Genomic DNA, 14,175 nt, shown 5'->3' on the forward strand with positions numbered 1-14,175 from the left:
ACCTTCAGTACAAAAATAATGTACTTTTTATTTTTGGTCTACACAGCTGTGTGGACCATGGTCCATGCAATAATGATTGCGAGTATCACATGCACTTTTATTTAGTGTTATTCGACCTCACTTTTCTTTGATAGTTGTTAGCTTGAGACCTAATTAACTAGTATTTCGACATGGATAAGATAATTAGAGACCAAATAAGCAACATTGTTTAAAACTTGATAACAATATATAAATAAATAAATATATATATATACACACACACACACAAAACAATTAGAGGCTGTTTAAACATTATGTTTTACACTCCCACATGGATGATGGGAGTGGGTTCGAGCTTCAGTGGAGGCAATGTTGACTCTTTGTGCTTCAGTAGGTTGAGAAAGTAGTACTAAAAAAAACATTATGTTTTAAAAAATATTATTCTATAAATAAAAATAGATTTATTAAGTGTGTGTGTGTTACTCTTCTTTATGTGTAAGGTGACAAGATTATAAAGAAAAATTCTAAATTACTTAAAAGGAAATATAATGAATGTATATTTATAATTTTTCATAAAGTTATATAAGTGGTTAAATATGCATTTTTTTCTATTTTTGAAATACAACAAATCTGTGTACATACAATAGAATATGATAGTGTTTTGTTTTTTTAAAAAAATCATAATTACATAATTATTTATACTCAGTGCATTTCTAGCTAAGAATATCAACCAAGTAGAGTGGAGGTTGAAAGAGACATCTCAACTTTTAACTTTTATTTCACCCTCCACTTTCAACTAGAGGTGATCGTGAATTGATAAAGATGAATTTGGAGTGAATTTGCATTCAATTTATTAAAAGTAAATTTTTAAAAAATTTCATTTGTATTTGCATCTATTAGGGATGTGGATCCAATCAATCTAATTTGATATGATCTGCCAATGAAAGATTTGATAGATTGAATTTGGATCCTATATTTTTAAAAAATAGTAATAATAATTCAAGCATTTAAAAATCAAAATAACAATGACTTTTCAATCATTTCATTAAAAAAAATCCGATTATCAAATTATCTAATTTGAAAAAAAAAATACAAATACTAATTCAACAATTCTAACATATTATTTCTCAAAAAAAAAAATCTAACATATAAAAATAACTGTTCAAACACCCCATATGTATACTACTTTGGTTTAGTAGCATATCTAATGTAGCAGATTCTAAAAAGTTAATTTCACATTCAATTTGTTTGTAACGAATTTTATCTAAATTAATTTACATCTTATTTACTTTTTATTAAATGCAAATTAAATCACGGTGGTCTTCAAAAATAAAAATTAAATCACGGTGAACCATACTTCCAACTTTATTGATTATTAAATATTTTCCATTTCTATCCTCTTGGGGCTTATCCAAAGAATTGAACGACAGTTCTTGCCTCTCAATTGAAACGCCCATATAAAGTTCATTGAGATATTTATGACGCCTTTAATTATTAATAATAATTACTCCGTAGTATATTTTGTTAGATTTACGAGGCTTTTTTATCCTCTTTTGTTTGATTAAAAAAGAAAATAGGAAAAAAAAAAAAAACCAAATATGGCCTACCAAACAATAATTGATATAGCTTTTATATACCGCAGCTTTTCGTACATTAAAAAAGAATTATTTTATGTCGGAAAAAGAACATGCGAACTGTGGATTTCAGCCAAAACCACTCACCCAATACACACTCTTTCATGTAATGTAATCACCTCATTACATTATCCCACGTGCTTAGTTGACTCTTAAACCATTAAATAAATAAATAATTTAATTTTATAAATTTATTTTTTAGTGCTACGAACTCTGTTACAATATAGTATCGGTTGATACATACTTTAACCTATTAAAGTACAAAGAGTCAACACTCAAGTACTACTCTCGCCCAAGCACGCTTAACTTCGGAATTCTGATGGGATCCGGTGTATTAGTGTTTGGTATGACCGTATCCGTCATATATTGTGCGCAAAATGTATGTACTTGATCCTTTCTCACTGTGCAAATTCTCTCTATTCTCCCGCGTCGGACTAGTTAAAAGAAAATTTTAAAAACAGGATTGGGGATGCAATACGAGGACTTCTTACTCTCGTCCAAGCACGTTTAATTTCGAAGTTCTGATGAGATCCAGTGCATCAGTGTCGATATGATCGCATCCATCATGTACTACGTACAAAATGTACTTGATCCATTCTTACGGACCTTGTGAGGTCTTCAGCTACATTTAAGAGAGTCACAGTCATACCGCACAACCACAAGGCCTTTGACGTAAATTTATTTTTATTTTTATTATTTAAAAAAAAAAAAAAAAAAAAAAAAAAAAAAAAAAAAAAACCAGCTCCGATCTCTCACCTATATATATACACCTGCACTCACTGTTGCACTTCAATTGACATGCAACACTGAGCATCATGAAGTATAGAATTAGTAAGGGTAATAAGGTAATTTTGGTTCCCTACCCTGCCCAGGGCCACGTCACTCCGATGCTGAAATTAGGTTCGGCGTTGTTATCGCATGGTTTCCGGCCGGTGATAGCCACGCCGGAGTTCATCCACGCCAAAATCTCTAAGAAAATTGACGCTAATAAGGACGGGACTCTGTGCATGGCCATCCCCAACGACGGCTTAGACGCCGGAAAGGCCACTCACGATTTCTTCGCCGTTGAAACGGCCATGGAGGAGAAGATGCCGACCGGATTCAAGCGGCTGCTCCGCCGTGAAAAGCTGATTGACGAAACGGCGTGCGTGATCGTCGATTTGCTTGCTTCGTGGGCGATTGACGTGGCTAGGGATTTGGGATTGAAAGTTGCGGGATTTTGGCCGGCGATGTTAACTACTTACAAATTGATTGATTCTATTCCCGATATGATCGTTGCCGGAATCATCTCGCAAACAGGTTCGTTAATTAATCGTTATTTATGTGCATGTGCATACACCTTCAAATGGCTGTCTCATTAATTAGTACTTCATGCAACTAAATAAGAATAAAAATATACAATCCCACAAACAGCTCAAGTGGTAGATTGAGGATAAAGACCCTAACAACCGCAATTTGAAAGTTGCATCGAATGTGGCGGTTCTTTGTTGATAACAAACACGAGTCTTCCCACTTGTCCAGTCAAAGCTAGGGTGTTGGGGGCTTGAGAATAAGGGACTTTGCCTTCTGATCGAGGGTGTAGAAATAAATGTCTTGTTTGGTAACATAGTTAGCTTATCAGTTATTTTTGACTTATTTGACCACCATTAACTGTTTAAATTGGTTAAACATTCAATCTGATTAATTAGCTTTTTGTAACAGCTTTTGCTCCAAAATGTTAAAATTCAAAAAGCTGCTCAAAATAGCTTTTTCAATAAATTTTTGAGAAAGTCATTTTGCATATAATCAACTACCAGCTAATGGTTCATTTACCAAATATTTTTTTACAATCAGTTAATGTTATCAACTAATGAAATTCACTAACTCAATCAACTAACAACTATTTACTAAACACCCTCTATATGTTGTTTCTTACCATGATCAACCTTAACTGAGAAAGAGTTGATAATAATTGAACTCATAATCTACTAATATAATCATATTCTGCCTACTTTCAATTTCCCTTTCAGGTCCTTCATTCTCCTTCTTTTGTTTATAAATAACTTGTGCCCTTCTTTAATTTAATATCTTGGAATTTTTATTTTTATTTTTATTTACTGAGGTCCGCTATATAAGTCAAGTTTTTAAATACCGGCCAATGACAAAAGTTTTGAATTAGTTTAAGTGTTAGCTTAATTAGTTTAATTTGTAAATCTAAAAAATTTTTACATCTCGCTTATGTGTGTGGTGTGAACATAAAGTTAATGGTATATAAGCATATATTAGTCGTAAAGTTTAACAAATTAAATCTCCCTTCTACATGTGATCCATAAAACAAGTAATTTTTTACACCATTTATTTTTTAATTATTTTAAAATTAACTTTGAACATTTCGATCTTTAAATTATATATATTAATTTACACCAACTTCCCATAAAATATTATTTCTAAAATTTTATTTAGGGGTTAATTACACTTTTAATATATAAACTTGTTTATTTTTTATTTTTCACTTTAATTTATATATGACCAAAAATTTATTAGATATAGTACTTGATTTAGAGGTTGTTTGTTATTTTTCCTGGGTAAATAATTGCAGGAAATTAAATATATTTGTTAGAAAGTTTAAAATAACATGCTTGTTGTTACCATAGAAGTTATTTTAGATATTTGATTCATTAAGATTTTCTTAATGAAAATATAAAATACTAACTTAAATCATTAAGTCAAAATGATATGATGAAACAAACAATTAAACTCTTAAAAAAACATGTTCTTTTGTGCAATATGTATATAGATTATAGAATATAAAATATATACTATATATGCATATTATAACTAGTAGAATATTTTCGGCAAAAAATTACGTATAAAAGAAAATTTGGCTAAATAAAATGACATACACATTTTTTTAATGGTGAGTTGCAATCTTTTGTGATGAGTTGAAATATCTTTTCAATGGTGAATTGTTATGTTTCGTTAAAGTAAGAAACATCATTAATTAACTAGGGGTGTGTTTGGTTGACAGCTTTTGATATAAAGTATGATATCAAAGTGATTGTTATTGTTTGGTTGACAGATTTTTAGAATACTATTATAGGTATGGAATACCCATTAAATGAAAAATCCATACCCTTATTAAATAAGGGTTTCATTTCCATTCCTCATTTCTTCCCCAACTATTAATAATCATTCTCATTCCACCCTTCTACCAAACATGCAAAATACTTTCACCAAAACTCATTATCCTTATCAAGTATTTGATACCCATACCAATTCCGATTCCCATGTGCGAACCAAACACACCCTATTATTATTATTATTATTATTATTATTATTAATATAATAAAGAAACATTATATAAATTCATTAATAATAATATCAAAATCATTATTATTATTATTATTATTATTATTATTATTATTATTATTATATTTTGTATAAGGTATTTGTGTCTTTTAAAAACCCATTTCATTTCTATTTCTTTAACCAATCACATACTGGAATACAATTCATAAAATTTAATCCATCAGCGAACGAAATAATAGAATACACAATTCTTGTTCTATTCCTTACATTTTTCATTCTCTATTGAATAATATTCTATACTCTCAAAATTAATTTTCTAGCCAATTACGAAATATAGTACAAAACTATCTCTTTAGAAGGATAAAAGTGACAATTTTCAAAACTCAAATGCCAAAGCTAGTCAATTTATAGTGGATGACACATTTTTTTTAGTAGATGATGGATTAAAATTGGAATTAATTTTTTTTTTAATTTATAACAAAATGTTGACAAATAAACACTTTTAAGTCTAATTTTCAAAAAATATTTATACAGTTTTTTAGAATAATATTACATCAATTGATTAAGGTTTGCTTAATATATTTAAGAAAAAAGTCGATTTCGGTGAGATTGTAAGTAAATGTTGACCGACCGATACTGAGCCCTAAAATAAATACGGAGTACAAGATTTTTTTAAGGATCAAACATGTCTAAGGAGCATATTACGCCAGAAAAAAATATGTAAAATTTATGTCAAAAATTCTAAATGGTTGAAGTCAACACAATATAATAAAATTATAAGTGATAACGTAATCTGGTTCGTCATGATGATGGTGGTGTGTGTGTGTTTGTACACAGAAAGATGCACTTTTTCTTTTTCTTTTTCTTTAAAAAAATCATTGAGTTGTACACCATAATTATAATTTTTTAACGTGGTGTGTGTATGTATATAATTATACCCAGATGGTCGCCTTCTCCAGGCTAGCAGAAGGTGACTACTTCTTTACAGAGAAGGCGATCTTAGTTCAGTGACCGGCGATCGTTCGTCAGTATCTGGTCATTTTGTTGTCTGAAATTTTATTGTAATTTCGTCGGCAAGTTTTCGGAATCATAATGGCTTGTGATAGTAGGTCATTAATTGATTTTTAGATTTCAATGCATCAAAATAAATTATTGATGGTGTAATTGTACCTTTAAAAAATTTAGGGGGTTAATTGACTTTTCAGCTAAAATTTGATGGCCTATTTGATCATTTGCACATGTTTTTTTAGTGATCATTACTAAGCTCAAGTCTATGCTTAATGCTCATTATAAATGTCACGTACCGCCTCTTATTTTAAGCCTAGCTAGATATCCATATGTTTGCTTTTTGCAATGGTTTATTGAAATTTATTTTCATTTTTTACCGAAGTAACTATTCTAACTATTCTAACATAATCTTTCCTTTACATTTTATATTAATATATATAGTTTATTATATTTTAACTTATGATCAATTTGGCTAGCAGGTTGTCCGTTGCAGCTTGAAAGACCCACATGTTCCTTGCCTAGTCAACCTAACATAACAACAAAAGATTTACCATGGCTAATTGGAAACTCAAGTTCAAGGTTATCAAGGTTCAAATTTTGGACAAGGACAATGAATAGGTCAAGAACCCTTGAATGGATCCTTGTAAACACCTTCCCAGCAGAACTCATCACCTCAAATAATAATACCAACGGTTGTAATGATCATCCAACAATCCTCCCAGTGGGGCCCTTGAGTGCACATTCAAGAATCCAGAATAACCCCACTTTTTGGGAAGAGGATATGAGCTGCCTAGACTGGTTAAATCAACAAGCAACTCGATCTGTGGTCTACGTTTCGTTTGGGAGTTGGGTGAGCCCGATTGGGAAAGATAAGTTGATGGCATTGGCATTGGCTTTAGAAACTTGCAAAAGACCATTCATTTGGGTGTTGGCAGCTTCATGGAGAGATGGGCTCCCAAAGGACTACTTAGAGAGAGTGTCCAAACACGGACGAATCGTTGCGTGGGCCCCTCAAACGCACGTGCTGCAACACGACGCCGTGGGGTGTTACCTGATGCATTGCGGATGGAACTCGACGATGGAGGCTATCCAATTCAGGAAGCCGCTTGTTTGCTATCCCGTTGCAGGGGATCAGTTTGTGAATTGCGCTTTCATCGTGAAGAAATGGAGAGTCGGAGTTCAGATCGAGGAGCTTGGCCCGAGTGATGTGCATGAAGGGTTGAGGAGTGTGATGGAGGATGATGATATGAGTGAGAGGATGAAAAGGTTGAATGAGGATATGATCACAAGTGCAATGGCAAGCTCAAAGGTGATGGCTAACTTGACCAACTTTATTTCTGATGTAACATCACAATGTGCAGGCCAGGGGAAGCCATGAAGTTTATCCAATATTAAAATTTCATCTTTATGGGTTTTACAATGGAATGTCAAATGTATATTATGTACACCACCAAGAACAATATTTCTCTTTGTTTGAAAATTATGTGTTTTCTTAGTATTAATGTCTTGTTAGATTGGAGTTGGGAAATTTGATGATTTGGCTGTTGGAGGCCTGATTTGGTATGCAAATAACTAAATGGGTTGGTGGATTATATTGGGCTTGACTAGACTTCCAAAATGATTAACACTAGATGTGATTGAACTCCATAGAGGGATTATATCCAAAAAGACAGTCAAGACCTGGTGGTTTAATGGTACCCGATTACACTTCCATATGAAGGTTGTAAGTTCGAGTCTCAGTGACTGATTTAGTAGGAGAATTGCATTGATGGAGACTGAATAGTGTATCCTTAGGTCACCTTAGGTCATAAATACTTACAAGTCAACTCAAAGGCAGATCAGATCTTTAGCAAAAGAAAGCGAGAAGATATAAATAATCGCATATTTTACTCTTCTTATTTTATCGTGACGCTAAACATATTCACGTAGTTAATACCTTGACTTGGCTAAACCCACTAATTCATTATTCAATGTGATCAAAATCTTTTTATATGAATCATAAATCTTACCAATAAAATCTTTATCATATTAAAAAATTTCATAAAAAGCCTTGATTTGGTGGATATTGGGCAAAACAAGTTGCAATGTGGGAGTGTAATTTATCCCTTAATTAGCTTGCATCATCTGATCTCTGCCAGGGCAGTCACTTTTAGTGGGTATCTTTATTCGTTACGTCCACATTAAGTACTACTTAATAATAATTATTATCTTTATCTTAATATTGACAAGTCTTTGATTAAAAGGGATTTAGGGTCAACCTTTATCTTAACTTATAATGCAAAATTCTCATCATGACTCTTATTTAGTCTTTGCTATTGCTGTTAAAAACGACATGTAATGTTTTTTTCCCTAAGCATTTTATATTATAACTTAAACGCAATAATGAGCTTTGTACGATTAAATAAATGCTCATGTAAAAAGAAGAGTAAATAAATAATTGATAATATTCAAAAGAAAAAAAAAATTGTCCAATTTCTCTATTTTATTACTCTGCTGCCATCCAAGGTCAAAGATACAACTTTTTCTATCAGAACAACACTACTCCAAATTTCTGTAACATTTTTTTCCGGATACATATGAAGATTCATAAACTGAACCTGTAACCTTCCATTAAAAATTACAAGCAGATACATCTAAAGAGCCTGGCAGATTCATCTAACATTAAGAAAACAGAAACAGCAAAAACCCAAAAATGAAAGAATAAAGGGAGAACAAAGAGCCCTAAGCCCCTAATAACCCAACTCAACAGCAGCATCAGATCTCCAATGCTTAGCTTTCTCAAATCCATTTGTGCAGTTCTCATAATCCTCCACCGTCCGATCAATCTCCTCCTGAGTGTTCATCACAAATGGCCCTAACTGAGCCACAGGCTCCCCCAGTGGCTCACCACCCACCAGGATGAACCTGAGAGGCTTTGCTGACTTGTTGCATGCCAGCAGGCCATCCCCAGAGCCCCCTAGTAGGAGGAGATGGTGGGCTGAGGTCGGGGGAGACGGTCTCGGGCTCGGGGACTCTGCGAAGACGCCTTCGCCTTCCAATATGTACACGAAGGCGTTGTATGTTCTTGGGATTGGCTGCTGCAGATTGGCCCCTGGGTTGAGGGTGAAGTCTAGGTACATTGTTGGGGTTCTTGTGTATATTGGGGACTTTGCTCCCAATGCCTCCCCTGCTATCACTCTCACTTTGATCCCATCTCTTTCCCCTTCTGCTATCTCCTCCCTTGTGATTTCTTGATACCTTGGCTCTATCCTGTCAAATTCTCAACAAAAAAGGTACTTGTTAGGATCAAGCATTTACAGCTATGCAAAAAGTTATAGTTTTTGAACAGCTCTGATACCACTTGTTAGATCAAGCGCTTACTATTACGTCAAAAGTTATAACTCCTAGCAAAAGCGCGACTTTATTTCCTTATACTGTCATATTTTCAAGAGGCAAGTGCTGGACTTGGCCCTTTATTGGCCTCTGCCCAACAAACTTTTTAGCCACCAAATGCTAAACGGACTTGGCCTTTTACTGGCCTCGGCCCAATAGTACTAAATAGGGGTTGGATTTGTGATCTCTTATCTTAAAACTGCAAGTTTGAAAAAGGGTTTGTTTACATTTTATGTTTGGAGAAGAGGTTGATCCACAGTTTCGAGAGGCAGGTGCTGGACCTGGCCCTTTATTGGCCTCTGCCCAACAAACTTCCTAGCCACCAAATGCTGGACAAACTTGGCCGGCCTTTTACCGACCTCCGCCTAATAGTACTGAATAGGGATTGGATTTGTGATCTGTTATCTTAAAACCGCGAGTTTGGAAAAGGGTTTGCTTACATTTTATGTTTGGAGGAGAGGTTGATCCACAATTGTAAGCCCTTTTGAGTTCCCTGAGCAGCAGGCATTTCTGAATGGACTATTCCCCTTCCAGCAGTCATCCATTGCAGGTCACCTGCTTCTATTGTGCCTTTATGTCCCTCAAAATCTTCATGTGTTACAGCTCCCTGCCATCACAAGCCCATACTTTTCCAACTTAGTTTCAACTATACAAAGTAACACTGCTGCTTTAAATTAATGCATTTTTCTATAGAATCCCCATATAACCAATTATTAGCACCAGCACTGACAGAATAGTCGGACTGTTAACTTGGTAATCACAATGTTATAAGTCGATTTTCAGCCAAACCAGTCTTTTGATTTTCCTGGTTTGAACTGATAGTTATAGACAACTTACGCTAGTTTACCTCTTTGTAATCTTCAAAAGATAGGATCATAAGACGGGACATTCTTGGTAGAAAAGTTGTAAATTAATTAATACAATACTAAAAGGATTGGGAAACAGACTTCCAGCCTGCAATCCCACTGGCCTACAACTTCATCATTAATTTACTTAAATTATTATTATTTATTTATAATCTGACCTAATCAAGTAGAGGACAAGGCCTGCAGTGGTGCATCCACATTGGAATCTCACTTTTCATTTTCCTATTTAGAAATAAAATTAGCATAATACTGTGTTGTTTTCTTGGTAGTTACACAATCACATCTGCTTAACCACTCCTTCAAAATTTGGGAATAAAAACAAAAACCCATTTCCTATGATGTTTTAATCTACAAGCCATTAACAACCCTGCTACAAAAAAACATGTGAATGAGGTTCTGTTGACTTAGTAATTTGGTTCCGAGTGAGAGTGCCCTGACTTTTTTTTAGGTTGAGCCAATCAGTTATACGTTGCCTAGACTGATTTACCTCATTGTGAGATATTTGCCGATTAGGGTAAGTTTACTCAATACATATCTACAGATAGTGTGAGTTTTCCTCGTGTAAATGAGACTACAAAAATTACATAAAGACTTTTTTGATTACCTGTAACATATATGTGACAGTTTCAAATCCTGGAAAAATGGGGGACAGGGGAAAAAACACACAAAATCAGACATTTGAACCCAAAAAAGAAATGCAGAAAATTACAGATTAATGTTGGATTATGATCAGACCTCTGTGTGGGTGATCTGGGAACCCAGCAGGAGCAGAAACTGTATCATTTCAGAAGAACAAAAAATTAATGAAACATCAACCTTGATACTCCGTATTATTCAAGGTATTATATATAAATATAAATGTGCTAATTTAACTAGCAATTTAGCATTTTATTTTAATTAAAATGAAGCATATTTTTCAATTTGGTGTCGGAACTGAGATCATGGGTTTGAATCTACGTGACACTCAATCAAAAAAGACAATGATCCACATGTTGTGTATTGAACACATAATATATAAACATAAATGTGTAGTCCAACTATCCGTTGAAATGTAACCCATTCTTCAATTGATACAATCAAGAAAAACAAACTAATGTACGCATGTGATGATCAAAACTAGAGAGAAACATTGAACAGAGCAAGCAACCAACCTGAGAATTCATCCAAAACGAGGAAAGGGTCGAAGTATTTCAACTCAAACCTGGGAAAAGATTCAATCTTTGTCAACAACCACAAAACCCCATTTCTAAAAACAACAAAATTCTTAACAGAAAGAACACAAACCCAAACTCCCAACAGTACCTTCCAATGCTTCTTCTGACAACCGCTCCAACGCCTTCATGCTGCGGCCTTGCAAGAAACTTCCGAACAACTTGGCGTGATTCCTTAACAACCGGCATTTTTTCCTTAAATCAAAATCGGTGGTTTTTTGCTCTCTGGTTTGATACTTTTTTTCTGGGGGATTTGAATATGTAAACAAAAAAATCTGGGTTTGAGAATGAAGCAATGTGTGTGTGAATTTATAGTGGGGGAAGGGGGAGTCGCTGGGCCCCACATGGCTTGGTTTATTATTTACTTGCGATCAAGGGACTTGAAATGTGCTGTCTTTAGGTCCATGCCATAATCTTACGTCACCGTGACGCAGTGATGATGCCCCGCTTCGCCGTTGAACAGTCAAGCACTCCACCATTTCGAGATGAGTACACAAGCAATAGGAACGTGGCAATTTTCATTTTGGCCCCTCCATTTTATACATTTGTATTATGAGAAATTCTACGTCTATGATTTGACCATGTTATTGTTAATTTGTTATATGTACAACAATATAAAGTAGTTCATGAACATAATAAATAATGGACACAAAAATTTAATGGAAAATGACATTTGTTGTCTTTGAATTGTGGCTTAATAGCTTAATCATGATTTTTATTATGAATCATATGCTTATAACATTTTTTTGTCTTGAATTATTCATGTATCTACAGTAGCCATTCCTCTCCCTCCCTCCCTCTGTTAAATAAGCTTTTGGATTGTTAAAATAAGCGTAAATTAGGTATTTGAAGTTACTTTTTTTTCAACAAATTATTACTTGTATAGACACTATTTGTAAATATTATAATTATGATTTTAAGCTAATGCTAATAACATAATTTAGACTTTTTAAACAAAAATTTAGCAATAATAAATTATTTGTGTTTAAACCTCCATTTTGCTGCTAATTAACTTAAAATTATAATTATAATATTTTCAAATGAATCTTTGTTATTTTTCTCATTTATTCTGGTTCCCACATATAATTAACAATTTGTTGGAGAAGAATAATAAATGAAATATATATTTTGTTCTTAGTTTTAACACTCTAACGCCCATTTAACATAGAGGAGACAAATTTGTCACTTTTGAAATAATTGAAGGGATAATGTGAATACAAATGCCATTGTACAATTGAATATGCCTAAGAGACCTCCTAATATATGTGCATATCTTTTTAAAGAGTACTAACAAATAATTTCTAAGTTGATTAATTAGAATCTCTTCTCAATTAAAACATCTGAGGATTGCATTAACAATTTGTAAGTTTTATTAGACATTTTGTCTCAAACACAGAGAACTTGATGACATCCTATTTTTAGGGTTGTATTTCACTTCTTTCAATTGTGTGGTGATCTAACTGTGAAAGAGGATATTTCTATTACAAATACACACATCAAGCATGAATAAATAAACCAATAATTATTAACTCAAGAATAATGAAACAACACAATTGAATCAAATGCTAAACAATTGTATTTGAAATTTTTAAGCAATTAAGAACAATGTCTCATCTTAGATAGGGTTCACCATAAATTCAAGTACTATAAATCATAAAAACGATAAAGTAAATCAAGAACTTAAGAAAACTTGCTCATTTTAAATCTTGTCAAAATGTAAATTGTCTTCCAAAATGTGATTGAAGTCCCCAAACTTGCTTTGGATGCCCTCATCAAAGCTTAGGATTGAAAAGCCCCAAAAATGCAACTTAGATATATAGAATGTCATCAAGTGATATGCCCCTTGACATAGGTTGTGTCACCTTGAAGAAATTCGTAAAAATCTGCAGTTAGAAAGTGATGTTTTTGGTGACACACCCCTAACACGAGGTGTACCGAGCTTTAGTTTTGATGACTTTTGGTTTAATTTTTTTTTCTTGAAAAGCTTGTTAAAATTAAAACGGTCTTAGACATGAGCATGTCTGAGGTGTTTAAGCATATTGATTACTGTTTTGTTTCTTTCAATCTCTAATATAATAGTGCATTCTCAAAATGGGACCTTTCTTAGGTATGCAAACATTAAATTAAAGTCATCCATAAATTAACCAAAGTCAGAGGACACAAACAATAATGCCTAGTATTTAGTATAATAAGTTCAAATTGGCACTTATCATTGCTAGCTAGACACAAATTATTATCATATTGTAAGTGTCACATTAGGTTATATAATTTTTTCATTATCCTAGGTAAGGATAAGTAAACTTTTGTGTCAATTTATAGATAAAAAATAAAGGGTGACAATGAAACTAAAATTATTTAAAATTGTTATATTATTTAAAGTAAATGATATATGAATAAAAAATATGCATTTGTAATTAAAATGTCTTAAAGGATAAAGTAAACTTTTATGTCAATTTACATAACATATAAAATGATGGGTGACAATGAAAATAAAACTATTTAACGTTGTTGTTAGATTAAAATAAGATTTAGTAGCACTTTTTATAGACTAATTATATTGTGGACCATGATTCACATTATAATAATGTGAATCAATTTTCATTTTTAATGTGTTGAAAATTTATTTTTAGTTAGTAACGGTTGTATACCTAAAAACGAATCTTCAATACACTAAAAATGAATCTAAAAAAATAAACATTCAATATATTAAAAATGAATTTGTATATTAATAGTCACCTTATAATGTGAATTATGATCGTATAATAATTACTTTTTATAACTCTTGGATTTTATTTTATACCGTATCATTGAGGCTTG

The 14,175-nt window shown here is 32.8% G+C and overlaps 2 protein-coding genes across 3 annotated transcripts; one reads left to right on the plus strand and one right to left on the minus strand.

Annotated features, from left to right (window-relative positions):
- The first annotated feature begins 2,424 nt into the window (after nt 1-2,424).
- On the plus strand, nt 2,425-7,411 carry LOC116022942 (UDP-glycosyltransferase 82A1). Of its 2 annotated transcripts, none has more exons than XM_031263858.1 (2): nt 2,425-2,912; nt 6,386-7,411. In XM_031263858.1, exons 1-2 carry the CDS (start codon nt 2,429-2,431, stop codon nt 7,285-7,287), a joined length of 1,386 nt encoding a protein of 461 aa, XP_031119718.1. In that variant the 5' UTR covers nt 2,425-2,428; the 3' UTR covers nt 7,288-7,411. The 2 variants fall into 2 exon arrangements, with proteins under 2 accessions (XP_031119718.1, XP_031119719.1); XM_031263859.1 differs by having other exon boundaries at nt 6,389-7,411.
- Nucleotides 7,412-8,361: 950 nt separating this feature from the next.
- On the minus strand, nt 8,362-11,622 carry LOC116021852 (pirin-like protein). The gene is made up of 6 exons (XM_031262346.1): nt 11,450-11,622; nt 11,299-11,348; nt 10,883-10,921; nt 10,752-10,780; nt 9,722-9,888; nt 8,362-9,158 (listed from the first exon to the last, which is right to left on the minus strand). The coding sequence occupies exons 1-6, from the start codon at nt 11,545-11,547 to the stop codon at nt 8,639-8,641; spliced, it is 903 nt and encodes a 300-aa protein (XP_031118206.1). The 5' UTR covers nt 11,548-11,622; the 3' UTR covers nt 8,362-8,638.
- Between the last annotated feature and the right edge of the window lie 2,553 nt (nt 11,623-14,175).

Source organism: Ipomoea triloba, chromosome 6 (genome assembly GCF_003576645.1).
Source record: "Ipomoea triloba cultivar NCNSP0323 chromosome 6, ASM357664v1".
Taxonomy (NCBI): domain Eukaryota; kingdom Viridiplantae; phylum Streptophyta; class Magnoliopsida; order Solanales; family Convolvulaceae; genus Ipomoea; species Ipomoea triloba.